At 40.9% G+C, this 27,474-nt stretch overlaps 1 protein-coding gene across 2 annotated transcripts in view; it reads left to right on the top strand.

Moving 5' to 3' along the window:
* The first annotated feature begins 675 nt into the window (after window positions 1–675).
* GSPT1 (G1 to S phase transition 1) overlaps window positions 676–27,474 on the top strand; it is a 40,937-nt gene continuing 14,138 nt past the window's right edge. The window contains exons 1-6 of one of the 2 annotated variants that reach the window (XM_077827762.1): window positions 676–1,147; window positions 17,216–17,263; window positions 17,441–17,482; window positions 18,280–18,504; window positions 19,772–19,805; window positions 21,777–21,854. In XM_077827762.1, the coding sequence (XP_077683888.1) occupies window positions 841–1,147; window positions 17,216–17,263; window positions 17,441–17,482; window positions 18,280–18,504; window positions 19,772–19,805; window positions 21,777–21,854 (734 nt within the window). In that variant the 5' untranslated portion in view covers window positions 676–840. Of the gene's footprint in view, window positions 1,148–17,215; window positions 17,264–17,440; window positions 17,483–18,276; window positions 18,505–19,771; window positions 19,806–21,776; window positions 21,855–27,474 lie in introns of both variants that reach the window. The other variant, XM_077827761.1, reaches the window with a different exon arrangement.

The following is a 27,474-nucleotide window of genomic DNA, read 5'->3' as shown; positions in this document are numbered from 1 at the left end:
GTCCAGCTTAAGTCAATGGGAGACAGAGGGCTCCATATTTCCAATTTAATTGGAGCCTGCGGATGTGGACTGGAAAAGGCTTGTGTTTAGGGGACAGAGATCCCACATCCCCAGGAACATCTGTAGAATTGTGCATATGAGGTTACTTCATGTGACACACTCACCTGAACTTGGAAGGGGGGAAATTGAGCCCCTCCAACTTGGCAGCTGTAACATAGCTCTCTATCACCACTGAAAGTCACCAGCTGCCCCCCACCTTTCCTACTTGTGGGATAGTTATGGGAGGGGTTGTTGTTCTCGCTGGTCAAGGGGGGAGAACTACATTTCCCATCCCTCTATGCGGTGGCAAAAAAAAGTTGAAGAAAGCAAATTCACACGCAGTGCCTGCGGGGATTTGGTGTTCTCCTTCAAGCATCGCTCCCGCGAACTACATTTCCCGTCTCTCTGTGGCAGGAGGGAGGGGAAGAGGAGCAAAATCGAGAGACTAGTGCGTAAAGCCCGCCGGGAAATGTGACCCAGCAGGCCAAGAGAACTACATTTCCCGTCTCTCCCAGGGGGAAGACAAATATGTGCGCGCAAAGCCTAATGGGAATCGTAGTCCCTACACCTCAGCACACTCATGTTATGCAAAGGGAACCAGGGAAGAAATAACTACCAAGATGGCGGCGAATGATTCTGTCGGGAGGAGGCACGGGAACTCCGGCAGGTCACACTGCGCAGGGCGGTGGGGCACACGCGGAGTCGCTGGAGTGAGGGAGTGCTGAGTCGGTGCTGCCGCCGCCGCCGCCGCCTTCTCCCGTACGGCTTCGGAGCCGCAGAGGTTTGTGGGGCAGCCACAAAATGGAGGCGAACGGGAACGGCAGCGGGAGTAGCAGCGATTCGGCTCCCGACTGCTGGGACCAGGCGGACATCGAGTCGGGCAGCGGCGCCGACCCTGGGTCTGCCCCGCCGGCCGCAGAGGCCCAGGCCGAGCAGCAGGAGCTCCTCCTTGATGCGGCTTTCAGCCGCCAGCTCAACGTGAACGCCAAGCCCTTCGTGCCCAATGTCCACGCTGCCGAGTTCGTGCCGTCCTTCCTGAGAGGCGGGGCGGCGCCTGGACTACCGCCGCCCTCCCCCCCACCTGGCCTGCCGCCGCCTCCGCCCCACGGTAACCGCCGCCGGGGCCACGTTGCGGGGAAGGGGGCAGTGGGCGGGGCACGTGCGCCGGATGGGGGTATGTAAACGCAGCCCCGGGGCCGAAGAGGAAATGAGGGAACGCGGGGGGAGGGCCTGGTGGTGAGTAGGGCCCTGGCACATTCAGGTAGGAGGGGCTGGGGAAGGGGGGAACAAGGCTTGGAGGGGATATTGGGGGATCTCGTTGGAGGAGGGGTGTGGAAGCCGAAGCCTTGGGGAGTAACACTTGGCTGTGGAGCCTGGAGGAAAAGATTGATGGTGGGGCTTGGGCATAATAACATTTCCAGGAGGGAAGGGGAGCGCCTGGGAGGCATCACTGGAAGTGGGATGTGTGGGTGTTGCTGGTGGCCATACTGGGTGTGAGGACAACATGTAGGGCGGTTGTGTTGGAGAGACCTGGGGGCTAATACTCGTTGGGCCTGTGGGAGGGAAATGGACTGTGAGGCTGCTGAGGGGAAATTTAGGAGTAAGGGATTGGAGTCTGGGAGGAGAATTTGGGTTTGGAATCGGGAGGGGAGCTTTGAAAATGAACTTTGTAGATGGAGAAAAGGACATCAGAGAGGTTGGTGGTACATGAGGAACTTGAGCATAACCTTAGTGTGTGTGGCGAGGAAGAGGGGCTGAGGATCACTTGCAAAATCTAGCCAGAGGAGCCTTAGGACAGCATAGAAATGTTTTTTTGTGACTCAGGATACAGCCACAGAGTTATAGTGGGTGGAGTTATAGTGGAGCTGGGCAGAAGGGCACTTCGTGGCACAGTTTAGCTACTGGAGCAATGTGCTGAGCGGTTTTAGGAAGGAGACAATAGGGTACAATTTAGGAATCTGAACAAGGGTGCACAGTAAAGATATCCTTATTGTCAAGAAGCAGAGATGCAAAATGGGGTAATTCAGTTTTAATTAGTATCGTGTTTCATATACTATCTATATCCCAACCCCCCTCTATATTACTTTTTTATCTTGCTTTTCATCCTGACGGGTCAAAAAGCGCCTTAGAGGTCAATATACTTTTGACAGATTGGAGTGGATTGAAGGGGAGGGGAAACTGAGTGTAGAAAAGGGAGATAAGTCACAGGTCTGGGTCATAGTAGACATGACATGGCTTGGAGATTGGCCCTGTATCTGCCACCAACAGTTTCAGGGAGATCATTTATGCCTTTATGAAGAGGATCATTTTAAGCATTTAATAATCTTTCCAGTGCGACACATTTGGTGAGGTGTTTGGGGAGTGGGGCTCTCTGGCAGTGCTCTACCTTAATATCTTGAATTTCTATATTGCCTGTCATTTCAAAGGATTTCACGGTATGTTGCAAATAGCATATGCATGGGATTAATGGGGTGAAATTAAACAACAGCTTCTTATTAATACCTGTTCCAAATTGAAGGAGTTGCCTTCCAAATGTCAAAAATGTGGATTAATTTTACAGCAGCTTGTCATTCATAAATTCTTATTCATAGATTACAGGGTCACTCTTGTGATTTAGGATTTTGAAACTTATTTGAATATGACATTTAAAATCTCACTATCTATTTTTGAAATCTTCCTTTATTGATATTAACATGTGAGACAGCCCTCTATTTCAGATATCAGGGTTGCAGTAATTCATAGTCACCAATTTGTTATATAGTGTTTAATTAGCCATAGCCAGCAAGAGATCATGAGTTATTAAATATGCATGCTGACTTAGTATCTAAATGAATATCATAGTTGCCTTAATATTTGATGATGATGATGATTGAAATCACTAACCAATTGGTTTGTAGAAAAGTGTGTAAAATATTCAATATCAATATTAAAAACTAATATCCTTCTGTTAAACAATTAAGTGTAAAGCTCTATGTTCATTAAGTCTGACTTAGTTTTATACCGAATACTTTCTGATATTGTAAATTTCAGGACATGTATGATGTGGGCAGCTGACAATAGGCATGACCTTGTACGATACCATTTAAAATATTCTTTGGATAAGCTTTGGACAGACTCCTCGATTCCTATTCAAAGAATCCATGCACTTTAATGTTCATAGGTAAATGTAAATTGTAAAGGTGCTGCAAATAGTTGAAGTTGTATCAGAATTTGTATTATGAACCTTTGAAAAAATCTTTGAAGTTCACTCTAATATGAAACTTGGAATTCACATTTTAAAATAATTAAACAAATATTTTTACGTCTTGTACATAATCCATCTGAATCTTTTAAATTTAAACAATATGAAAAAGTTTACTTACATCATCTTCTCCTAAAAGAGAACCATCAGAGCTTTGTTCTGTACTATGAACAAGAACTCCTGGTTGTGTTAGAAATACTGTTACCAATATTTGAATAATGGCATGTGCAGTAACTTATTTTTCTCCAGTTCTTTTTATGAGGCTGGCAGTTCCTTGGTAGGTGTGGTGTAGCTTTTTTTTTTTTTTTTTTTTGGTAGGCTTGATAATACTTCCCCTCACCTAGCCTCCTCCCTCATTTCCTATACTGTATGCTGCCCCTTTACTGAGCTTCCATATTTCCAGATAGAGACTAGAGGAGACTTAACGGAAAGCCAATCAGTATGGCTTCCGAGATGTGGTTAACACTTAAAATTTAGATTGACCTAGCTATGTTGCTCAAGGGTGTGAAAAATTTACACCACTCAGTGCTGTAGTTAAGTTGACCTACCACCCAGTGTGGATATGGCTAGGTTGGGGAAGTGGATTACCTACATTGATGGAAAAACCCTCTTCTGTCCATGTAGGAATCATCTGTACTATGGCGCTACAGGGACATAGCTGCAACTATGCAGCTGTAGAGCCACAGTACGTGACCTTAGTCTTTCAGAGTGGACAGTTTTCACTCCTTTCTTTCCAGATGCTGAATACACTTCCTATGTAGCAATACCATCTTTGGCTGATTTGAAGTTCCTAGTTTGTATAATAGTCATACCTTCTCAATGTTTCAAAGGTTTACATTGATACCTTACTCAATATTTACTTGGGTTCTCATAATATTAGGCCATTGTCTATTAAAAGCACTTTTGTCTATCTTGGAGCAACCTTCTTTCATTCTGAGGATTTTGCAGTTCCAAACAATATCTTCTTATCTCATTCCTTGAACTGGCCATCATTGCTGTGACCTTTGAGCTTGGGAGTACCTAGTCACATTAAGTAATTGATGACCAAGATATTGGTGGAACCAAGATGGTTCTTGTGTGGTTCTATTTTACCCCATTAAGTTGCGGTCTCCTATTTACATGAACATCTGTGACACTTCTGGCCAGGAGGTGGAGTTTGCCCTGGAAATCGGTCAGTACAGCTCATTATTAGCAAATGGTGCTGAATAGGTTGTTTGAGCAACACCTTCTGGCTTTTCCCATTTCCTCAGGCACTTACATGTTCTGCAGCAGTCAGCCTCTGCCAGCTTGTGGAACAATTTTACTCACGTTTTTTATCTGTATTATTATTTATTATTTGCATTTCAGTAAAATGTTAAAGCCCTACTGGTGGGCTAGGACCACATTGTGGTGGGCACAGTGCAAACACAGAATAAAAAGATGATCTCTGCTGCACAGAGCTTACAATCTAAGTGTGATGTTCTGGAGGGGTATTAATGGTTATTGTGCCAGGCTTTTAGAGAGAAAATTAAAGGGTTAGATGCAGTGGTGAGCTGGAGCCGGTTCCCACCGGTTCACTGGAACGGGTTGTTAAATTTAAAATTCCCCACGAGGGACAACCAGTTCCAAAAGGGCTTCTAAATTTAGCTGGCCAAAAGTGGCCCCTTAGGCGCTGACTCCATGGGTGTTCCAGGGCTGGAACAACCAAGGGGAAAATTTGGTGGGTGCAGAGTACCCTCCGGCAGCTCCCCACCCCACCCCCAGCTCACCTCCGCTCCGCCTCTTCCCCTGAATGCACTGCCTCGCTCCGCTTCTCTGGAGCGAGGGGGCGTGAGGAGGGCCGCCCACGCTGGGGGAGGGGGCGCACGCAGGGGGACCACTCCTCACCTTAGCTCACCTCCACCCCCCTTGGCCAGAGTGTGAAGCCACCGCCTGCTTCTCAGCCCTCCCAGGCTTCCCATCAAACAGCTGATTCGCAGGGGGGTGGGGGGGGGAGCAGAGCAGGGCGGCGCGTTCAGGGGAGGAGGCGGAGGTGGAGGTGAGGTGAGCTGGGGTCGGGCGTGGGACGGGGAGCTGCCGGTGGGTGCTCTGCACCCATCAAATTTTCCCTGGGGGTGCTCCAGCCCCAGAGCACCCACGGAGTCGGTGCCTAAGGCGCCACTTTTGATGTGATCAGTGGGGGGAGCGGCTGCTCCCCCGCCCCTAGGAGCCAGAGGGACCTGCTGGATGTTTCCTGGGAGCTGCCCCAGGTAAGCACTGCTGGGACTCCCCACCTTGCCCCCTGGGAGGTCCCTCTGGCTCTTAGGGGTGGGGTGGGCACCCACTATTGTGGCCCACAAGACCCTCCTGCCCGGTTCTGGGGGCAGACAGAGAGGGGGGTGGATGGGGTAGGGGTCCTGGGGGGGGGGCTGGAGGAATCAAGGAACGCGGGGGGTTGGATGGGGCAGGAGTCCCAGGGGGTGGGGTGGGCAGTGACCCCCTCGTGGGGTGAGGAGGGAACCAGTTAAGATTTTGGCAGCTCATCACTGTTTAGATGTCAATTAAAATGAGTTAAGTGGCCTAAAATTTAGGTTCTTGTAACACTCCTTCATAAAACCACAACATATTCAGTCTCTTCAGGAGGAGAGTCCGACTCAAAAGGATGGTGCAGGTCAGGAACAAGGTACATTAGCAGAACTGAAATGAGAAAATTGCACAGAACTGACCACACTACACTGGTCACATCCTCACATTCCAAACTAGTCACATTGAAATAAGATCCTATTGGGCTGTTAGGAATACAGTCCTGTCCTGATAATACCTATCGCCTCCAGAGAAAGGGAAGTGCCTAGAAGATGTAAAAGGAAACTTAGTTTGATAGCATCCTGTCTGGCAAGAACTCACTTATCAATAGTTGGGATGTGAAATCCTCATTTCTGTGGTGTTCTATTACTGAAGTCCCCATTTCCCTATTGTTTGTCTGTATAATCTCTGTCTGGTTCTGTGATTATTTCAGTCTGCTGTATAATTAATTTTTGCTGGGTGTAAACTAATTAAGGTGGTGGGATATAATTGGTTAAATAACCATGTTTCAATGTGTTAGGATTATTGGTTCCTTTCATAAATAATAAATTTACTTATTTTTAAAATGTATTTAATAGAGTAGAATGGTAGTTTTTGATTAAATAGCCATTTGAGTGTTTAATCATCTTTCACAGAAGATATTTAGGAAAGCCAATTCTAAAAATTGTCTTTTTTTTTAATCCAGGAAAAATTCTGGTTTTAGTGGCATACTTGCACTCTGTTATGCCTTTGTTTTGTATGTGATTTTCTGCTGTTTGCAACTGAGTCTGCTAAGAAGAGTGTCTCCCTATAATTTTTTATTTCCTCACTTTCCTTTGTTACTTTTAATGTGACTAGAATTTTTGTTTGTCATAAATACAATACCATGCCTGACTTTGGAAGCAAAATCACCTTCAGATTATACATAAAATGTCATTTTACTTAGTTTCTTTGGCCAAACTGTCATTTTTCTCCTTTAAGAATTATTCCAAATGCAATATCTAGCTTTTCATGAGGTCTTGGTTTTATCCAGTTCAACTAATAGTTTGAGTAAGGTATAAGAAGGTTGACTTACCCAAAGTCATAGTTCATGAGGTTCCACCTGGAATTTTAACTGAGAACCTTTCTCCGTTTTCATGTATGATTGAATGCCATCCTACGCTATCTTCCACTAAATGGTCAAGTATATTATAGACAAGCTTTGCTTTTGGGAAAACTTATTTTATGTAGCCATCTCTAAAGTGTTAAGCTGAACTAAATTAATTTGAGCTGAAAGTACATCTTAAAACTACAGTTTATGGTGTATGGGCGTCAGAACAATTCTGTCCACAAGTAATCACTATTTCTAATCTCACCATTCTATAGCATATATTTAATTCTCATCATGCTTTATTGCTTTTCCTAAATACATATAAAAGTGATTTTCTGGGCTCATGCTTTGTTCCTTACTTTTGTATCTTTAGAGGATTTGAGATGTTTATGCTTTAAGGAGTGAGGAAGCAGTTAAAAGAAAATGCTTTATCTAGGACAGTGGTTTTCAATGTGGGTCCGCAGACTGTCTGTTTTTCAGAGGTGTCCGTACCTCCATTTGAATTTTTTTTTAGGGGTCTGCAAACTAAAAAAGGTTGAAAACCACTGATCTAGGATGTGTTCCTTAGGGTGAAAACTGTCATTTGGCAATCTTATCAGACAAATGGGTATGGAAACAAAAGTCATCTATTTTGAAACTAGAGAACAGAAGTGAGTTAGACTCTTGTCTTGAGTAATTTTTTTTTATTATAGTACTCTATAAAACCTAGTCGGTGTAGTCATGATGTTTGTTGTGTGTGTATTGTATTTTTGACTCCATTTAAAATGGCTTTTAGAGATTGCTGTGGTTGTGGTATGTAAAATTTAGAAGAATTTTACATACAAAGGTGATGAGAACAAAAACTGGAGGGCAAAAGTTGTAGAGCAAGCCAAGATGTTGAGTTACTTTTAGTGGCACTAACATTTCTTTCAATGGCTTTTGGTTGCTTCAAGCAAATTTCTGAATGTGTTTAGCAAGGACTCAACAAATAGGTTAAACAGTACTGTTTTGCAGACCACGGGGTCAAAGGTCAAACACCCTTTAAGTGGGTTGGTTCTCTACATACCTTTGCTGTCATTTCAGCACTCTTTGGAGATGGTTATCTAGGAGCAGCTGGAGACCTTCAGTTTCAAACACTAAATAAACTCTTTTCTCTCAAAAAGAAAAGGAGTACTTGTGGCACCTTAGAGACTAACCAATTTATTTCAGCATAAGCTTTCATGAGCTCGCTCACGAAAGCTTATGCTGAAATAAATTGGTTAGTCTCTAAGGTGCCACAAGTACTCCTTTTTGCGAATACAGACCAACACGGCTGCTACTCTGAAACATCTCTTCTCTGTCAAGGGAACTTCCATCTTTCTGGTTTCCCTAACCTGTCAACACTAATTGTCTTGTGTGGGTTGCCCTCCCTCAGCCAGCTAGCCCTTAGGTCACCCATGACCTGCTCTCAACTAGACATTGAATAACGTGTTTTGTCTTCTGTCAAAGCCCACCATTTTGGAAATAAGGTGGTAAATTATGTGTTGTATCACTTTCTCAAAAATAGTTTAGTCTGGCACGTGTCTTGTTTTCTCGAGCTTTGTATAACTTATGTGAACATTAGGCCATCTGCTCTTTAAACATCTTTCCAAAATCATATGCATAGTGACCACCAGTCTTTGTTCAATTTAGCTCCCACTCTGCACCTTTGCAGATTAACACCTCTGCATTTTAGACAAATTATGAGTTTGCCCGAGGCCAACAGTTCAGTACTCAGATCAAAATTATATAGTGGCTTAGTTTATATACAGTTCATTAATGTGTATATTTATAATATTCACATATTAGCTGCCTTTCACAGACAGAATTGATTCCACGAACTTTAATGTACTTCATGTACATGTTTTCAGCATCACTGAGGTCTTATTGATTGGTCACATGGAGGCAAATCTGTATCATATAACTTGTGAACAGTTCATCTCTTTGTGCAGAGTATAAATATGTTAAATTAGCACAAAATGGAATCTTGAATCAGGTGATAACCTGACTTCATCTAGATAGCAGCAAGTCCAAGTCTATGTTGATTGACATTAGGCGAGCATTTTCAAACTTGGATACTTAATGGGACTCTGTCAACTTGAAGTTCAGTTTTAAAAAACAAAGTCAGAAGTGGTTTTGGGTACGTCCCTAATCTCCCTTGCACATTTGGGGTTTTACATTTTCATTTTCCTGGTTTTAAGTTGGTTTTTTTTGTTTTTTTGTTTTTTCTCCCCAGTTTGTTGTGTTTAAATATCAATACAAACAAAAGAAGAAGCTTACAGGGCAAAATAATGAAACTCACTGTAAACAAAGTTTTGCCGAATACAAGAAGTTAAAATGAAGAGTTTTTTTCTCTAATGTTGCCTATTACTTATAACAATATTAGGTTAAAAGAGAGTGAGTTTAACTTGTTTGCAATAATCTCTTGCTGCTTTATAGATATGTTGTGACAAAAAGTTTTTAAGTAGGCCTTTATGCCTACATCAAAATGTAGTTGCTCAAGTTTTAGTAATTCTTAGAATATAATTTGAAGTTAGACAGTGTCTCCATACTCTGGTACCCCAGTTAGCTGTGTAAAGCAAGGAGTTAAGTACAGACAATGTAGTATTGGCAAATAAATGTAGATCATATTATATTCTTTGTAATAGCTTGGACATTAGAACTAACTTTGTGAGTGTCAGTGTTAAGATACTCAGTTTGATTCTATTTTAAGTGCCATGGAATGTTAAATTTGTCTCATAATCCCTCCGGGATATGAGATGTTTTATTTGAAGGTTGGAATTGTAACCCTGAACTGTCTTAATACTGAGCTTGATTCCTTGATCTTCTGTCTCAAAGGCAAGAGTGCTACCAATTGAGCCTTGATTTTTGATCTTAAGGGAAGTGATCTCTGGGGGTGTATGGGGTATTCTTTGAGGATCCACAGGCTTTCATAAGGCCTAGTTGTGTAGTAACATGTAGGTTTTAGTGAAACAGGTAAGATACTTCACTACAAGAAATGGGGGTCTTGCCACATACTAGTTAATGCAAGGTAACTAACATGAGGTAAAATCCTAGTGAGGACAAGGCAGTTTGTAGTTTTCCCACATGTTGGCAGGTAAAAGTTAATGGGGGAGTGGGGGAGCCTATGGTTTTTACCTCAACTTGCCAACTCACATTAAAACAACTGCTTGATTTTTTTCATTGGGATTTTGCCTCCTATTTGTTATCACACGTAAAGAACACATTTCTTTTCCTAGGGAAGACAAGACCTGAAGTTTTGAGGTAGAGAGCAAGACTTTCAAAAAATCATTTAGGGCCCAAGTGTAAGTGATATTTTTACAAACTGCTTTATTCACCTGAAGTGAATTTCAGAAACTCTCTTGGAAAATGTTTTTCTTTCTCTATAATTTTAAATATTGTTCATGTGAAATATTTTGAACAGCTCTTGTGCTTACTGTCCTTAACTAGATAATACTGCTTATATTAACTGAGTCTCTTACTATTTTTACTGTTGGCTGTGATTCTCCTGCTTTTATACTTTTAAGTCAGATCGTTAATTTAATTTCCTTTTTCAAGGAAGGGTAAATATCTGTAATAATTGTATGAGAACAGCTGAGACCATATGGTTATTGTGTAAATATGGTACACAAATCAGATATTCAAATCACAAGAATGGAGCAATGATGAAGTTCTAAGGTTACTCGGTTTATAGTCAGTATGGGCATCTTGCATTTCTTCATCCTCCAGTGTTTCAAGAATTGCTGTGAAGAAGTTTATGGTGTTTGTGCTGCTGCTGGAGCAGCAGAGGGAAAGTGACCAAGAACAGGTCAGATTTTCTCCATCAGTTATATGCTTTGTGCAAAGGCTGCACAGATGTAGGATGAGAATCTACAGAGGCCATGAAAGGGGTAGGGGGATAAGAAATGAGTATGACTCAAGCAAACAGAGAGGAGATGGACAAAAGTATGATAGTTGTACCAGTAGTCTAGTGACATCAACTTTAGGACCAAAATCAGTCTCTTGCTCTTTGGGCCAGAAGGAAATAGGAGTACTGTGGAATTGGGCTCTCATTTATTGGATGAAGTGAAAAATTAATTGATTCCTTCCCCCTATCTGTTGAAGAGGAAGTTTTGGGCTATTTATTGAACCACATCAAGCCCATCTGAATCAAAGGAAGGGTTGCTATCATGCAGGGCATTTAAAGTGGCAGATGTAAATAAAATAAAGGGAAAGAATAGGAATTCCAGAACCACCTCATAAAAGAGAGGAGCAGTTCAAAAGAGGTGGAGCATGAAATATAGTCAAGAACAAAATTGACTTTGTAGTTAGAAGATTAACAGTCACTGAGCAGTTTTCAGCTATATTTATTTCTTGTATCCCAGTTTACACTGACTCTACTAGCAATTGTATTCCTATATTTTAGCCACTCTTTCTCCCTCCCCCCCCCGCCCGTCTCCACAAGCTGTATCTTTTCTGGACATAAAAATCTAACTTCATTTTAATTTAAATATCAATCCAAATCAGCTTTCTGAAACTTACCTTGCTAGTACTCTAAACTGCTAATGCTGTCAACTTGCTGACTTACCCTCATCGTTCTCCACAAGAACAAAATAATTTCGTACTTCAGAAAGTGGAGCATAACTTGTTTTTAGAACCCTACCTCTCTTCTCCCTTCAGTATTCCAAGGTCTTGGGGCTATTGTACAACAGAAATATATAGAAGCACAAAATAGAATATAAATAATAAGCAACTGATCTATGTCAGCTATGGTAGGATAATGTGGATTATATAGGCCATATGGTGCATTCTTGCAAAGTTATTTGGGACACTAGAATAGCACTTTAAAACACTAGGATGCATGATCCATTTTGTTGTAATGCAGTTTTATACAGGCTAAATCTGAGCACACTTACTCTTCGGCAGAGTCACAGCTCGCTCTAGAAACTGAACTCTTACCTAATGCAAACGGTGACTGCAATACACTATATCCTTTCCTTTCTGATTGTCCACCCTTAAAGATCCCGTGTCTGTTGTTGGAAAGATCAAGTGGTGATTAAACTATCTTGAACAATGTTCCAGATCTCGAACATCTAGGAAGACTGTACGGTCTGTTTAGCTATTGCTGCCACGTTCCACAGTCACTATAATACCAATGTTTAATGCCTACTGTAACGTGCTTTGAGAATGGGGGGGGGGGAATGTGAAAGATGATACATAATACCAAATTCTGTTACGTTAAACTATGTGTAATTGCAAAATTTTGCCGTGTTTTGTGATCTTCTGTAACACCTGGTGTGAATTAAGATTGACATTCTGATAAAATTGGATTTCCTGGTAAGCTGATGACACCTTTATTGTAAAGACTCTTACCAGAATTACTGTCACAAATAATGAAGAGCTGGAATTTTCAGGCAGAATTTAGAAGTGTGGATAAAAATTTCATATTGTTCACTTAGGTCTGCTGTATATGATAGCGGATGTTACACATGATCTACTAAAGACTGCTTTAGTAAACTCTTGTAAAAAGTGTAAACCCTTAATAGTATGTTGTCTAGATACTTCATGTGGCTTGTGGAAAACTTAAGGAAGTATGTGAGACCATAGGTATTTGCTAGAGTATTGTCGGAGAAAACAGAAGACCACAAGATACAAGAAATATCGTTTAAGACCTTCTCCATTACCTCCTTTGTGTCACTTTACCTTCAGAGGTGCTATGTTCTTGTGACCTTCTCTCCAGCTGATGAAGTCTGGACTTAGTGAATTAACCTGAATTAACTAGCTGAATTAACCTGCCCTGAACATATCTCCCAAGTTGGTCAGTATAGGCTTTCAACTTTTTTTCATACCCTAACCCCCCATTGAGTCATTCAGACAGTCTGCCTTAGCTAGGCCTAGGAATTGTTTGGAGCTCATCAGAGGAGACGCCATTTTCCAGGGTCTTTTTGTAAAGTGTAACATTGACCATTATGAATTCCTTGAGTTAACCTGTTACCTTTTAGGTGTCTGTCCTGAAGAAAAAAAATTCTTTAATAGACCTCTTCATTTTTACACAGAGCACATAGTGAAAGTCTGTCAAACTCTTCTCCTCAATCAGATATTGCTTTCCTATATGTTTGGCACCAACCTCCTAGTACCATAATGTTCCAGGGTAGGTAGAATGTTCATTTCTAAAAAATGAGCTGTTTTCTGAAAGGTGTTTACATCGCAAAGTCAATATGCACAAACCCAATTCTTTTCTTTGTAGGGTAGGTCATTTTTAGCTTCCTTTATTCCTCATTATATCTTCTACCATATTAAATTTTTCTGGTGTTCACATTTTTTTTTATGTATTTGCAGATGTTTGTGTTATCCCTTTCCTGCTCTAGTGGAGCTATACATATTAAAATATTTCAGTTTTTTACTGCAAGATAGTTCCTCCAGTTTGTCATCTTCTCCTTAGTACTGAGGTGCCCAGAACTGATTGTCTAGCTGCAGTCATACTAGAATGTATATATCCACCACCTAGCTCTGTGAAATACTTCTGTGGATGCAGCTCAGAGTAGCACTAGCTCTTTCCCTGTTGCCATATTATATGGTACTTTCATATCTAATTTGACTGATACAACTGTGGCAAGGTATGTCCTTTGCCACCTAAGCGTTTCTCCCTTAGACAGTGGGGGCCCGGAGTGAATCAGTCTTACTCGAGAGGTTTTTAATTCTTCTCTCTGATTTATTTTTTCAATATTTACAAGGTGAGCCTCAGGGTAGACACAAGTAGCTCTCTTAAGCAAAACAAAAACTCTCAACACACAAAAGGAGATACCCTGCCCACTCTCCGGGGTTTTGCCTTATGCTGGTTTCTGGTTGCCGGCTATTTCCCCTACAGGGAGGATAGCAGCCTTCCTCGCAAGAGACGCCTTTTCTCCATTCTGCCACTAACCCTGTTGTAGTTTTTCTCATCCCTGTATCTCAACAGAAGAGGGGTGTTTAAAGGTCACTGTTAGCCTTTAATTGACTCAGGTGTCTCTGAGAGGAAAGGGCCTTCATCATTTTAAGGCCTTCTACCACTCTCTTATAGCTGTCAGATCTGACTTTGTCACATTACCTTAATAGAAGTTCATAATAGCAGCCGTGCTGCTCCTACTAGGTCAACCCACATTCCATACTTCTTTGTGTGCTACTTCCCATTTCCAATATCTCAATTCTCTGTGGAGGAGTCGCTTTCTTCTTGTTCTCCTCAAATCCATTGTGCTTATGGGTTTAGAAACCGTAGTGCAGAGCTTCAGCAAGCTCACTTTTGATCCAGTGCTAGGATGGGAGAAACTGAACAGAAAATGGCTTTTCCTATCCTGCAAAACTTTGAGATTTCAAACATGTTCCTGTTCTGCATACTGATGAAAGGAGAGACCTTCTGAATTTGTTGCAGGAAAAAATTAGACACCCGCCCCAGAATAACCAATAGCCTCATGGTAATAGGTCATCAGAATAACCAATAGGGTGCTCATCTTTGATGTGACAGAGAAGGGACTTTAAATCTGGGTCTTCCACATCCCAAGTTAGTGCCCTAACCATTGGGATATTGGCTATTCTGGGGTATCACTCTAACAATTTTGGTTTAGATGAATTGGTGTTTTTTCTATGAAAAATGTTCTGTCCGATTACCAACTTGCTCAAATGATGTGTGCTGCTGTGCATGTGGTTTATAAGAGAGGAAAAACAAACACACCTCTTTGATCTACTTATCATAGTGTTTCTATTTCAAGGCAAGTGAAAGTACAATAAACATTGGATAGATTTTTCATTTGCAGGCAAGAGACCATGTGGAAAACTTCAGTCCTAAAGGTGAATGTCTTGAAAAATCACAAGCCTGTGCAAATGAAATTGTAATGGAAATGATTTTTCAGCCTTGACTACAGAGAATGCATTATTAAGTTGCCAGCTGAAATTTGGGAAGTGATGTAATCTAGAAAAAGGGGTTTGGAGTTGGACTTAGAGTCTAGTTCCAGCTATGCCACTTACTGTTCAGTGTTGGGTGAATAAGGCAATTTTTGTTTCTTGGATTCCCATCTGTAAAATGGGAGTCTTAACCGCTTTTATAAAAAATACTCTGATTCTCAATTCAGATGAATTGTACTATAAGTAAGGCTGTGAGTCTGTCATGGAAGTCACGGATTCCGTGACTTTCCAGGACTTCTGGGACTTCTGCAGTGGCCAGTGTGACTGGCCTGGGGGCCTCTTGGGCAGCCCCTGGGTCAGCCGCACTGACCGCTGTTGGGACAATCTTGGGCCATTGAACCTCTCCCACCCCAGCAGCAGGAGTTTAGGTGTGGGAGGGGGCTCAGGGCTAAGACAGGGAGTTGGGGTGCAGGAGGGGGTGAGGGCTCTGGTTAGGGGGTTCCCTGGAAGCAGCAACATATTCCTAGGCGGAGGTGCAGCCAGGCGCCCGTGCGCACTGCAGCCACCTACAGGCACCGCCCCCACAGCTCCCATTGGCTATGGTTCCTGGCCAATGGGAGCTGTGGAGCAGGTGCTCAGGGCGGGGGCAGTGCACAGAGCCCCCCAATCACGCCTCCACCTAGGGGCTGCACGGACATGCCGGCCGCTTCTGGGAGCCACACAGAGCCAATTAGGGAGCCTACCAGCCCTGTTAGGCCCTCCCAGCACCAGCATGACCCATGTCCCTACCCTTCCTGCAAGTCTTGTAGTCCTAGTATTCTGCCAGATTCTCCTGCACTGCTCCAGTCTATGACAGCCTGCAATGAACACATGGCTGAGGGTCCAGTTTCTCTTCATTGCTCTCTGTGATGCTTTGAGAAAATTTTTCAATTTTCAGGTCTTTTGTGAATATAGCTCAGATAACTAAAGTAGTACAGGAGACTGGGCTGTATGCTAAGTATGGAGGGAGGGGAGGTGACAACACAGCCAAGTAAAGGATATGGGATTGGTAAGGGACTAGCCAAACATAAACGAACAATGTGGATGGAGATGCTGTTGCTCATGTCATTTCACAGAGGCCATTGAAGTCTGGTTTACCCAAAAATTAAACTTATTAAATCCCCCAGAACACTTATAGAACACTTTGTACTCACATATAAAAATGTTCTAAAGAGTCAAATGGTCTAGTAACTGGTTGGAATGAGCTATTTAAGTAGGTGTAATTAGTTACAACTCAACGTGACCCAATTTACTGCATTACTGCAGACCAGTTGGAACAGTACAAGAAATGTTTGGTTGAACTTGACTCCAGGTCACTGATGGCCCTGTGAAATCTTCCAGAACGTATTTCTTCTTGGAACTGTACTGAGTTTTATAGGATAGAGAGTATTGTAACTAAAATGGCTTAAGATGCCAAAGTGAATATTAAGGAAAATATCTTAAACCAGTTCAACATGTGTGGATGCAATAAATCATTATGCTTAATCTGGTCCAATTACAAATGGTTCAACTCTTCAATATGTAAAAAACATTAGAGAGAAGCTTTGATATTAGGGAGGATCTTATAATTTATTAGGCTTAAAAATTTACCAGTCACTTGTTTTTATTTCTTACCATGTTTGGTAATTTATGGCAGATCTTTGCTTAAACAAGGGCTCACTTGTTCCCTACCTCATTTCAATTTCCTATTTGATCTTGCAGTGAAGCTATTAAACATCCAGATAGCGTGGTGATGGGCACTGTAGAAATTCTTCAAGATGAATAACTTTTCTATACAATAGAAAGACCTCACAAACAAAAGATTACTTCATTGCAGATAGTGAAGTTACATTTCAATGTATTAAACACCCAAATATCTAAAATAGCTAGAATACACAAAAAGAATGGTGAAGTAAAATGTGCATGTACAGCAATTGCTTCCCCTACGTTTGCTTTGGAGCCTCTCCGATCAGGGGTTCTCAAACTGGGGGTCAGGACCCCTCAGGGGGTCGTGAGGTTATTACATGGGGGGTTGCAAGCTGTCAGCCTCCACCCCAAACCCCACTTTGCCTCCAGCATTTATAATGGTGTTAAATATATAAACAAGCATTTTTAATTTATAAGGGGGTCACACTCAGAGGCTTGCTATGTGAAAGGGGTCACCAGTACAATAGTTTGAGAACCACTATTTTAGATGCAGGGGGCATAGGGGGACTTCCCCCTGAAACTGTCATATGTGACATAGTTCTTAAAATACAATATACTAGCTTTAGTAGAATTCTTTCATACTAGAAGGTTGTATTTAGTGTCCTCTTGCAGGGAGGAGGGAGTATTTTTATTAGATATGGCTTTATTTGTTGCCTTGATAAATTTGATAGCACTCTGGTCTTTATGGGATAATCTTGAAATTAGTAACATCTGATTCTTGTTTTAAAACATTTTTTTTGTTTCAGGAGCACCTGCAGAGTCTTCTCAAGAGGAGCAAACAACATCTTGTGAAGGTACTGGGCTTTCATGTTTGAAAATCTGTTGTAGCACCAATAAATGTGATTAAGAAAAATAGATATTTTTAGTAATTGCAGTATTAAAGTGTTCATGGTGGTATTCCAAAGTTGTTTGTTTGATATTGCTGACTTCATATTAAGCAAATGTACATAATGCCTCAATTTTTTGTTTAGGTTCAAATGTTGCTGTTAGTATGGAAGTCTCAGAACCTGTTGGTAAGACATGGCCATTAACAGTTTCTAATATCACTTGGGTTGATTTATTGTTAGCTAAATTGAGGCTGCCTTAATTGGGCCTTCGCAGTTTGGTTGGTACAAAACTCTCAGTATCACTGCTGTGTGCCTGAATCAGAAAAGAGACTTAATGGGACACTAAAATGCCACTGCAGTAAATTTTGTGGTGGCAGGTGTAGTGGGATTATTTGAACACTGAATAAGAATATGCTGCATTTTCTCCACTTCCCTTCTTCAATACAGTCACTACTTCAAATTATAAAATAGTCTCAATATTTCATGCCATGGCATGCTGCCTTTTGAGTAAGCGAAACAAGTCATAACATGTTGAGTGTAAAGATGGCATATTTTTCCTGAATTTGTATGCAGCGTTCCCTTTTCCTGCTAAAATTGTGGTAGTCTTCAGTGCAATTTTCAGTACAAATATTAGTCTGTAGTTGACCATTATGCTATTCTAAGTCTGTTTGGGTTTTCTTTTTCCCCATAAAAATGCTGCTTTGTTAAAATAGAAGTCTCTTCAATCCCTGAGGGTCATAATTTTCTGATGTCAGCAGACAAGCTTGCTTGAATGCTAGTGGTAACATCCATTTCAAACGAAGCAGAGAGTACCTGCTTTGCATAGTAGGACATCCATAAACTGAATATCTGAGGAGCAGAAAAGTTGCATCTTGACTTTAAAAAAAAAAAATTAATTAGTTATTGCTGGAGTAAAAATATTGACTAGCTTTTCTGAGTTACATTCATAATTTATTTGAATGTACTTCATTTCATTCTAGTAGAAAATGGAGAGACAGAAATGTCCCCTGAAGAATCATGGGATCACAAAGAAGAAACATGTGAAGCAGAGCTGGGAGGTGGCCCGTCAGGAGATGCAGGGCATACTGAGGAGAGTGCCCAGGAAATGATGGAGGAAGAGGAGGAAATACCAAAACCTAAATCTGTAGTAGCACCACCAGGTGCTCCTAAAAAAGAACATGTAAATGTAGTATTCATTGGGCATGTAGGTAAGTTACAGATAAACAACTGCAGGACAAGAGAGAGATATTGTATAACTCTGCCCTTTAATGAATTGAAATTGTGACTTTCACGCTCCCTTTCTAGGTTAACAGGTTACTAGAATTGGCAGAATAATTTTTAAATAAGGTTAACGACAAATATTAGTAATATTTCTTTGGAATCTAATAAACTAGGCTATTATGTACAATTTTGGCTGAAGATTTGAATCCTTGGGGCAGAGGCTTTACTTGCCTAGAATAATTAAGTTGCATGAATAACCCCATCATAGATGAATGATCATTGATAGCTTTTTCAGTATCATATTCTGATGCTACGTAATATAAAAGTTGATATCTGAAATACCGTTTTCTTTCTTTTACAAAAATGCTGCTGCTGTTCAATTTTATGACATTCTTTAGAATGATCATGGATGGCCTCTCTCTCGCCCACTGAATAGCAGGTGCTGTATATGTAGAGCAATTTCTGGGCTCTTGTTCCTTGCCAGAAATTAATCTTGCTCCCTTCTAGGGAAATGAAAGTGTGCATCCTGCTTTGAGGTGATGCTACCATCTTGTTCTAATAATGCTTTTTTTTTTTTTTTAAATAGTGAAGTAACATCTAAGAAAAGGGTATAGAAAACCTGTGTTCTCTTGGTCAAAATAATATCCATACTTATGGCCTCAGGTGACGATCTCCTTGGCATTTTTCTTGGTTTGGTAGGTTAGGTGAAGACTACCCAAGAACCTCTCCTGCAAAAAAACAAAAAAATCCTTTGCAGGAAAATGTTTTCTTTTAATCCATTTCTGGTAAAACCATACCTGAAATATTGGTGCTACACAACCAAAATGCTATTAACAAATTGGAGAATACAGAGAGAAGCAACAGAAATGGAGGAGTTGACCAGAAATTGAGAGAAACACTTATATGCCACTGTCCCACTCTAAGTGTTTTTAGACAATCAAAAAAAGTGAAAGATGAAAGTATGAAAGATGGAAAATAATTATTAATGGTGATGGGAAAAATACAGACTGAATATATTGTACTGACAATGAAATCTTAAATTGGGGAATAATCTTTCAAGAGAAGTTGTAGATACTCCATTGAGACATTTTCAAACTAAACAGGACAAATTACTAGAAAACGTGTCCTACAAAACAATGCTATATTGTCATGAAATGGGTTTGATGGACCTAACTTTCTCTTTTTTATGTTTTATTTTTTTTAATACTTAAGACGGAATGACTTTAAAGTATCTTTGTTTTGTATGTTTGTTAGATGCTGGTAAATCAACCATTGGAGGACAAATAATGTACGTAATTTTTAAAAATAAGATTTCTTTAAACTGTTACAGTCTTTAATATTGTGAATTATAACTCATGGGAAGTAAATAGTATGATTGATTGGTTTTAGTGAGCATAGACTTTTTTTTTGTTTGTTTTTTTATCTGTTTTTTGTTTAATGAAATACCACTCCAGGTCTATTAATTTAGTAAGTCATTGTCTTTGATTTGAATATGCTCAGCATCTGATATTATCATTATTCATATATTGAAATCCAGATATTGATTTTAAATAATTCCAGATTATAAATTGTCAGCTTTCTTTATATAAATTAAACAAGTACTGAACAAATCTGGAATAACTTTCCCATAGGAGAAGTGTTTTCATAAGGCCAGCCTTTTAGAAGTTGGCTTTTACTATGCCGCACGATGTCACACTCTTAAACCACAAGAGTATATTTTAATCTGTCACTGGAAGCACTCATTATCCACTTAGGTGTTAATTTTTAAAAGTTCTGTGTTTATACTTTGTGTCAATTAGTTCTATAAGTTCTGTAGTTTTTTAAAAAATGTATGCCTTTTTAAATTTTGTTGCATATCCCTTTTTTATTATGAGAAAAAGTAAATAGGGTCTCTACCTTCTCTCAGCCATTAATTATTCTGAATGCTGCTATAATTTCCCCACTTACTAGTTTCCTTTCTAAACTAAACAGACCCATTCTTACCATTAAAAGATCGGACTGAAGCTTTAAGGAAAAGCAACATAACTGATATGTTAGTATTAGACAAAGAGTGTCTAATATAGATCTCTAGGCTTTTAATATGCAAGATCTATGGAAAAATGCAATTTTCCTTTCCTTGCCAATTTAAGAAGGCGCTGGTCAAAGGTATTGGTCTTTAGCCTTCACCTAACTGTTAGCATTTTTCTTTTATGTAAACTTATATGCCAAGGTTTCTGATTTCGATTACCATTTTGTAGTTCTGTGGGCAGTGACTCAGTTACTTATGATCTGGTTTGGTTTAGAATATAATGCTTTTAGTTGCTGATACCTCTTCTCCTTTTCTCCTTGTATATTTTGTCTCTCTTGTACGTGGTTTTATTGTCTCTAACATTTATTTGTTTTAAGATTTAACAAATTAGAAGTTTTGACTAATCCAATCTTCTGTAACTGTTCTATTCTAATTATGGATGTCTCTGTGTATGTGTATATTTTCCTTTAAACACTTGTTTTAAAACAGTCCTGAAAAATAGTACTTGCTTGATTTAAAAGACATTCTAAATGAAGACCACTCCTTGGGTGGTCATGTCTGTGAAACGAATATATTAGATTTTGTACCCTTTTAAAATTTCTTAAAATAAAAAAATAGAAGGCTGTATATTGCATTTTAAAATGCTTCAATTTAATAATGTCATTTGTTTACCTTTTAAACTGTGGAGCTCATATAGTAGGTAGGCTTATGCCTTGTTTGCCCTTTACTTTCTTAACAGATAGTCATGCCTTACTTTTTGAATTATGGAGTTGCTCTTCTGAGAGCAGAAATTCCATTGTTACCATTTTCAGACCATACCTCAGATCTACAGAGTAATCAGATCATATACTGCAGGGGTTCTCAAACTTCATTGCACCACGACCTCCTTCTGACAACAAAAATTACTACATGACGCCAGGAGCGGGGGGACCAAAGCATGAGCCTGCTCGAGCCCCGCCACCCGAGGCAGGGGGGCCTGTAACCTGTGCCCCACCACCCAGGCCTGAAGCCCTCAGGCTGCAGCTTCATCTCCAGGCAGTGGAGCTCGGGCTTTGGCTTCGGACCTGGGTCCTAGCAAGTCTAACGCCAGCCCTGGTGACCCCATTAAAAGGGGGTCATGACCCATTTTGGGGTCCCGAGCCACACTTTGAGAACTGCTGATATACTCCATTTGAATAGAAATTTAGTTGCCATGTACTTAATGTAAAATGTCTTTTTTTCTTTTTTTTTTTTCCCTTCCTCACGCCCTAGGTACTTAACAGGAATGGTTGACAAAAGAACACTTGAGAAATATGAAAGAGAAGCTAAAGAGAAAAACAGAGAAACCTGGTATGAATCTTACCTAAGACTATAACATGGCATCCTTTTTTAGCTCCTGAGAGGAGACTGTTTTGAAGTTTTCCTTGTAGTATTTGGTTCCTTTTGTTTTTTCCAGTATTTTTACAGCCAGGGATTTGATGTGTGCTACATTATGCAGTGCATTCCATGCTGGAGCAGATTTTGCTTCCATATCGTACAGAATATTGCCTTAATTTGTGGTGCTGCACAATAGCAGCTGTCTGGTAGGGGTGATGGAAGAAGGAAACCATCCTCAGACAGCAAGGGATCTTCTTGCATATTTCTGCCCTTCCCCTATAAGTACTGTATGAAAGAGGAGTCAGAGGGAGGAAAGCTCTGGAGGGAGGGAGCAGGCTGGATCACAAAACTCTTCACCTAATGGGGTGAGTGAATGAAATAGGGCCCTGAACTGTTAGCCTCCCGGGCTGTGAAGAGCCACCTTGCTGCCTCCTTCCTCCACCAACAATTCCTGGGTGGCTGTGTACCCTCTCAGAAGCATCTCCTGCTTCTTGGAAGGGATGGAGAGGCGTGCAGCAGAAGTGGACCTCATTAGAGGGAACAGCTATGAAGTAATGCAGAGAGGTAGATTTTGACCTGAATTAATTGTGTTTGGACAAGGTAGAGAGATAGAAGGTGGCATGAATTAATTGTATTGAGGTAAGCATATGCAGGGACCACCTTTTCCATTAGAATCCCATGATAAAACCACATAGGGCCCCTCCAACAAAATCCTAAGTATTCTGGGCAGAGACCTTCTTCCTCATCCATATCCTGTTTCAGAAATGCTTTGAGTTATAAAGTGAGGGAACATATTTTAAAAACAAGTTTTAAACTTGAAATATGGCATGATGTGCGACTGAAATGCGAAACACAGATTTTGTCTGTGGTCAAATGTTTCAGTGACTTGCCACACATTAAAAGGCTTGAAAATTGAGCGGTATGTCTTCAGCTTTACTATACATCAGGCCTTTTCCCCATTCCGTTTGAGGGACCTCTCTCATGTGTAACTGCTTCTTCAGCAGGTCCAGACTGTGTGCTCTGGAAGTTATAGAGGAGGTGTTCCTTCTTTTCATCTGAAAAAAGTATTCTACTCTTGGTATTTCCTGATCCCCAAGTCCAAGGAAGGGGTGAGACCTATCCTTAGTCTCTGCGATCTCAACAATTCAAGTTTGAGATTCTGCATGTTTATCCTGGTTACTTCCCTCCCCCCCCCCCCCATTGAATCACAATGATGGGTTTGTTCTCAGTCTTCAGGACACCTATTTCCATTTAGCAATTTTCCCAGTCCACAGGCAATTTGAGATTTCTTGTCGCCAGTCAACTTTATCAGTACACAGTTCTCACCTCTGGCCCATCGTCAGCCTTGTGCATCTTTACCAAATGAATGACAATGGTAACAGCAGCCTATCTGAGAAGGAGGGGAATTCATATCTTTCTGTTCCTAGACAATTGGCTAGTGAAAGGCATTTCTGAGGAACAAGTCCTCCGTTCACACTGGACTTCTTCAATTGATTGGGGTTGACTTTGACTCCAACTCAGAAATCGAGTTCTGTGGGGCCTACTAGACGATGAATTTGAGGGCTTTTCTCCCACATGTGTGATTGCAAACAGTTCAGTTCGTTGTCTGGTCTCCAATCTCATCTGACCATGGTCAGTGTATGCCTGAAGTTACTTACATGATTCAACACGTGAAGTTGTCTTCATCCTCTTCAATCCTGGTTGAAGTAGGTCTGTGGTGAGCTGCGAGTCATAGGACAGGCTTGTCTGAGGGCCTCCAGAGATACTGGACACTACAGTGGTAGGAAAAATAGAACAATGTGTACCAGGGTATTATTCCTTTTGCCCATCCTCTGCCAACCAGAACTGTAGTCACTGATGCTCCCCCACATATTGTGGACGCACATCTAGGAATGTTAAAGGTTCAGAGTTCGTGGTCAGGGCAGGAAGCATCATGTCATATCAAAGTAGTGGAGTTTCAAGTCATTTACATTGCCTTTCAGGATCAGATGAGGGAAGCAATGGTTCACATACTCACCAACAATACCACTGCAGTGTGTTATGTGAACAAGTAGAGAGGTGCCTACTCCAACCAACTTTGTCAGGAAGCAATAAATTTTTGGCATTTCTGCATCAAGGAAGACGACATACCCACGGTAGCACACTTACTAGGCTCTCAAAACCAGTTGGCTGACCATCTCAGCAGGACTTTCTCCAACAATCATGAGTGATCTCTAAAAAGCAGCATGGTGAGGCTATTTTCAAGGAATGGGGAATCCCATTCATCAACTAGGTGCAACAAAGGACAACAAGAAGAGCCGTCAGTTTGGTTCCCGAGGGGACTTAGTGCAAGATCTCTAACCAATGCCTTCCATCTGTACTAGGGTGTGCACCTGATGTATGCCTTTCTCCATACCCCTTTCAGATTATCCTCAAACTGAAGTTGGACCAATTGATACTTAGTGTGCTGGCTTGGCCAAGACAATGTGCTTTCTCAATTTGTCTGTTCGACCACCCAAATCTCTTCCCCTCCTTCTGACCTGCTTCAGTACCATGGCCAGGTTGTTCATTCGGGACTGAGTAATCTACACCTCACAACATGGCTAGTACATGGCGAGAGGAGAAAGAAAGGTAATTCTCGGAAGCAATTCAGAGGATCCTAATTAAAAGTAGAAAACCATCTATTAGAACTACTTCTTTTGTTAAGTGGATGCATTTTTCCGTTTGGTTGATATCTAAGGAAATTCAGCCCATGTTGGCTCATGTTCAGGACATTTTGGATTACCCTTTACACTTCCCCATGGCAGTGAGATTTCTGAAAGGTATAGTCTCCCTGTTTCCTCCTGTGAAGGAAATGAACCTATTGTGGGACTCAAATGCTGTGCTGGCCACCATAATGGTTCCTCCATTTGAGCTGATGACAACCTACTCGTAGGCTATCTTTTGGGAGAAGGGAGACACTCTTGTGGTTATAACATCTGCAAGAAATCAGGAAATTACAAACCTCTTTTTAGTCAGTTTTTTAAAACCACATCCAAAGCTTTTGTCTAGGGTGATTTCATAGTTTCACCTTAATCAGGTTATTTACTTGACTATATACTTTCCTAAGCCACACTCAGATGTAGATGAGTAGTATCTCTACATGTTAGAATGCCAAGCACCACTACACATCCATCTGGAAAGCACTAAACCATTTAATTCACCACCTCAAATTTTTTTTTGTCTCGTATGCGGATTGGATGAAAAGTCAGCCGATCTCAATGCAGATTTCCAGATCATGGTTTTTGGAGTAGCTCAGACTACACCCCACAGACATTACAGGCTCATTCGATGAGAGCCCAGGTGACATTGATCTCATTCCTCAATCATGCTTCAATATTGGACATTTGCAGGGATGCTAAATGGTTTTCCATGCATACTTTTACCAAACATTATGCTATCACAACATCATCTAGGTCAGATGCAAACTTTGGGACAGAAGTTCTGCAGTCATTGTTCACTGCCTACTGAAACTGCTTGTGAGTCACCTGAGTGGAATATACATCTGCTACCACTTGAAGAAAAAAGTTTACTTGTATTGTAACTGCTGTTCTTCGAGATGTGGGTGCAGATATGTGTGTTCTACTCAGGTTGTGCATGCCTGGCGCACTAAAGCTGGAGCAGAGTACATGTCTGCACACACATCTCAAACCGCTACAATACAGATAATTACCTGTCTTTTCCCCATCCCTTCTTCACTCCCTCCCCCAAAAAAGCTTGAATCCATGTCTACATGCTCACCTTTGAGATCTAGAAAACTGATTCAGAAGCAAGATCTGGCTTCCTGTAGTATGCCTCCTTGGGAGATCGTGAAATGTTCTTTTCAGATGGCAAAGAATATCTCTTCTTTCTGTCAAGAAAATAACTTAACATTTGTTTATTGAAAGGGGTATAGTAGGAGATCCTAGCAATTCCTGCTACATGCTGTAGCACACCAATTACTGGGGGTGAACAGATCATCTCAGGTTTGGGTCTCTCAAAACTTGTCTTTTTAGCGGGGGTATGTGTGGGGGGGGTGTGTGTGTGTGTGTCATAGTTTTTGTTCTTCCTAGAGGGCATCAGCTCTGCCTTATATCCAGGACAAGGTTCTACTCACTTATAATACAGGTAGTAAATAGGGACTATTAAAACATTATTGAAGAAACAACTGTCTCTACAGCTCAAATCTTTGACACAACATGAACAATGGATTGGAGTAGTGTTTTCTTCATTTACCTTTGTCAAATAAACATTTATTTGAAACTATAAGATTCCCTATTGAAACAAGGACTTTATAATTGCATCACCAAGTTTGGGTCAACACACTCTTCCATTCTTTACCAATAAATAAATAATGAAATTATGATGATTTTTATGCGTAAGTTAGAAAATAGAGAATTACAGTCGTCATACCAATTTTAACTCTGTCCTTGTTTGTCACATGGGATATTGTATACCAACCTGGTGTTAGCATTAAAGGATTAAGATATTAATTGAGGCATTGGGAAGAATAACTGAACTTCCAGTCATGTGAAATCTGTTCTGATATTGTGACAACAGTTTTGGGGACTTGGAAGTGGAGTGCGTGGTGAATATGAAAGAAAGTTGAAGCAAAGGTATATTTATTTGACTCTGCACTGGCAATCACATTTGAATGCCTAGAAGAGCATGTATCTGAAAGAGTGTACAAAGTTGCGCCTAAGAGCAGTGAGTACTCTTGAGTGGGCAAAAATTGAAATCCTAGGCACTAGAAACCTCAAACTTCCTGTAATTTTTTGATGCCATTTTTAAGGTCATATTTATTTCATAACATAACTTTTTTTTTTTTTAACTTAACAAAGCATACATTCTCTAGGAAGGATTGTATGTGCCAGGTCAAAACCAGTTTTGTTATCTGTGCATAAAAGGAAGAAAGCATTGAAACTTTTTTCCATTATAAAGTTGACCATTAATCTGTTGGAGTTTCTTCAGATAGCAATTTATCTCTAAGCTGAGGAGAAGCATGAATTGTATGTATGTGCTCAAAACATAACTTCAGGGAATTAAGGCATGAAAGTAAGGATTTGGAATAACGGTGAAATCCTAGCGGATCTTAAACATAAAAAAGAAGCTTACAAGAAGTGGAAGGTTGGACATATGACCAGGGAAGAGTATAAAAATATAGCTCGGGCATGTAGGAATGAAATCAGGAGGGCCAAATCGCACCTGGAGCTGCAGCTAGCGAGAGATGTCAAGAGTAACAAGAAGGGTTTCTTCAGGTATGTTGGCAACAAGAAGAAAGCCAAGGAAAGTGTGGGCCCCTTACTGAATGAGGGAGGCAACCTAGTGACAGAGGATGTGGAAAAAGCTAATGTACTCAATGCTTTTTTTGCCTCTGTTTTCACTAACAAGGTCAGCTCCCAGACTGCTGCGCTGGGCATCACAAAATGGGGAAGAGATGGCCAGCCCTCTGTGGAGATAGAGGTGGTTAGGGACTATTTAGAAAAGCTGGACGTGCACAAGTCCATGGGGCCGGACGAGTTGCATCCGAGAGTACTGAAGGAATTGGCAGCTGTGATTGCAGAGCCATTGGCCATTATCTCTGAAAACTCGTGGC

Source organism: Eretmochelys imbricata, chromosome 10, assembly GCF_965152235.1.
Source record: "Eretmochelys imbricata isolate rEreImb1 chromosome 10, rEreImb1.hap1, whole genome shotgun sequence".
NCBI classification, from domain to species: domain Eukaryota; kingdom Metazoa; phylum Chordata; order Testudines; family Cheloniidae; genus Eretmochelys; species Eretmochelys imbricata.
This window is presented reverse-complemented; position numbering and strand designations above follow the sequence as displayed.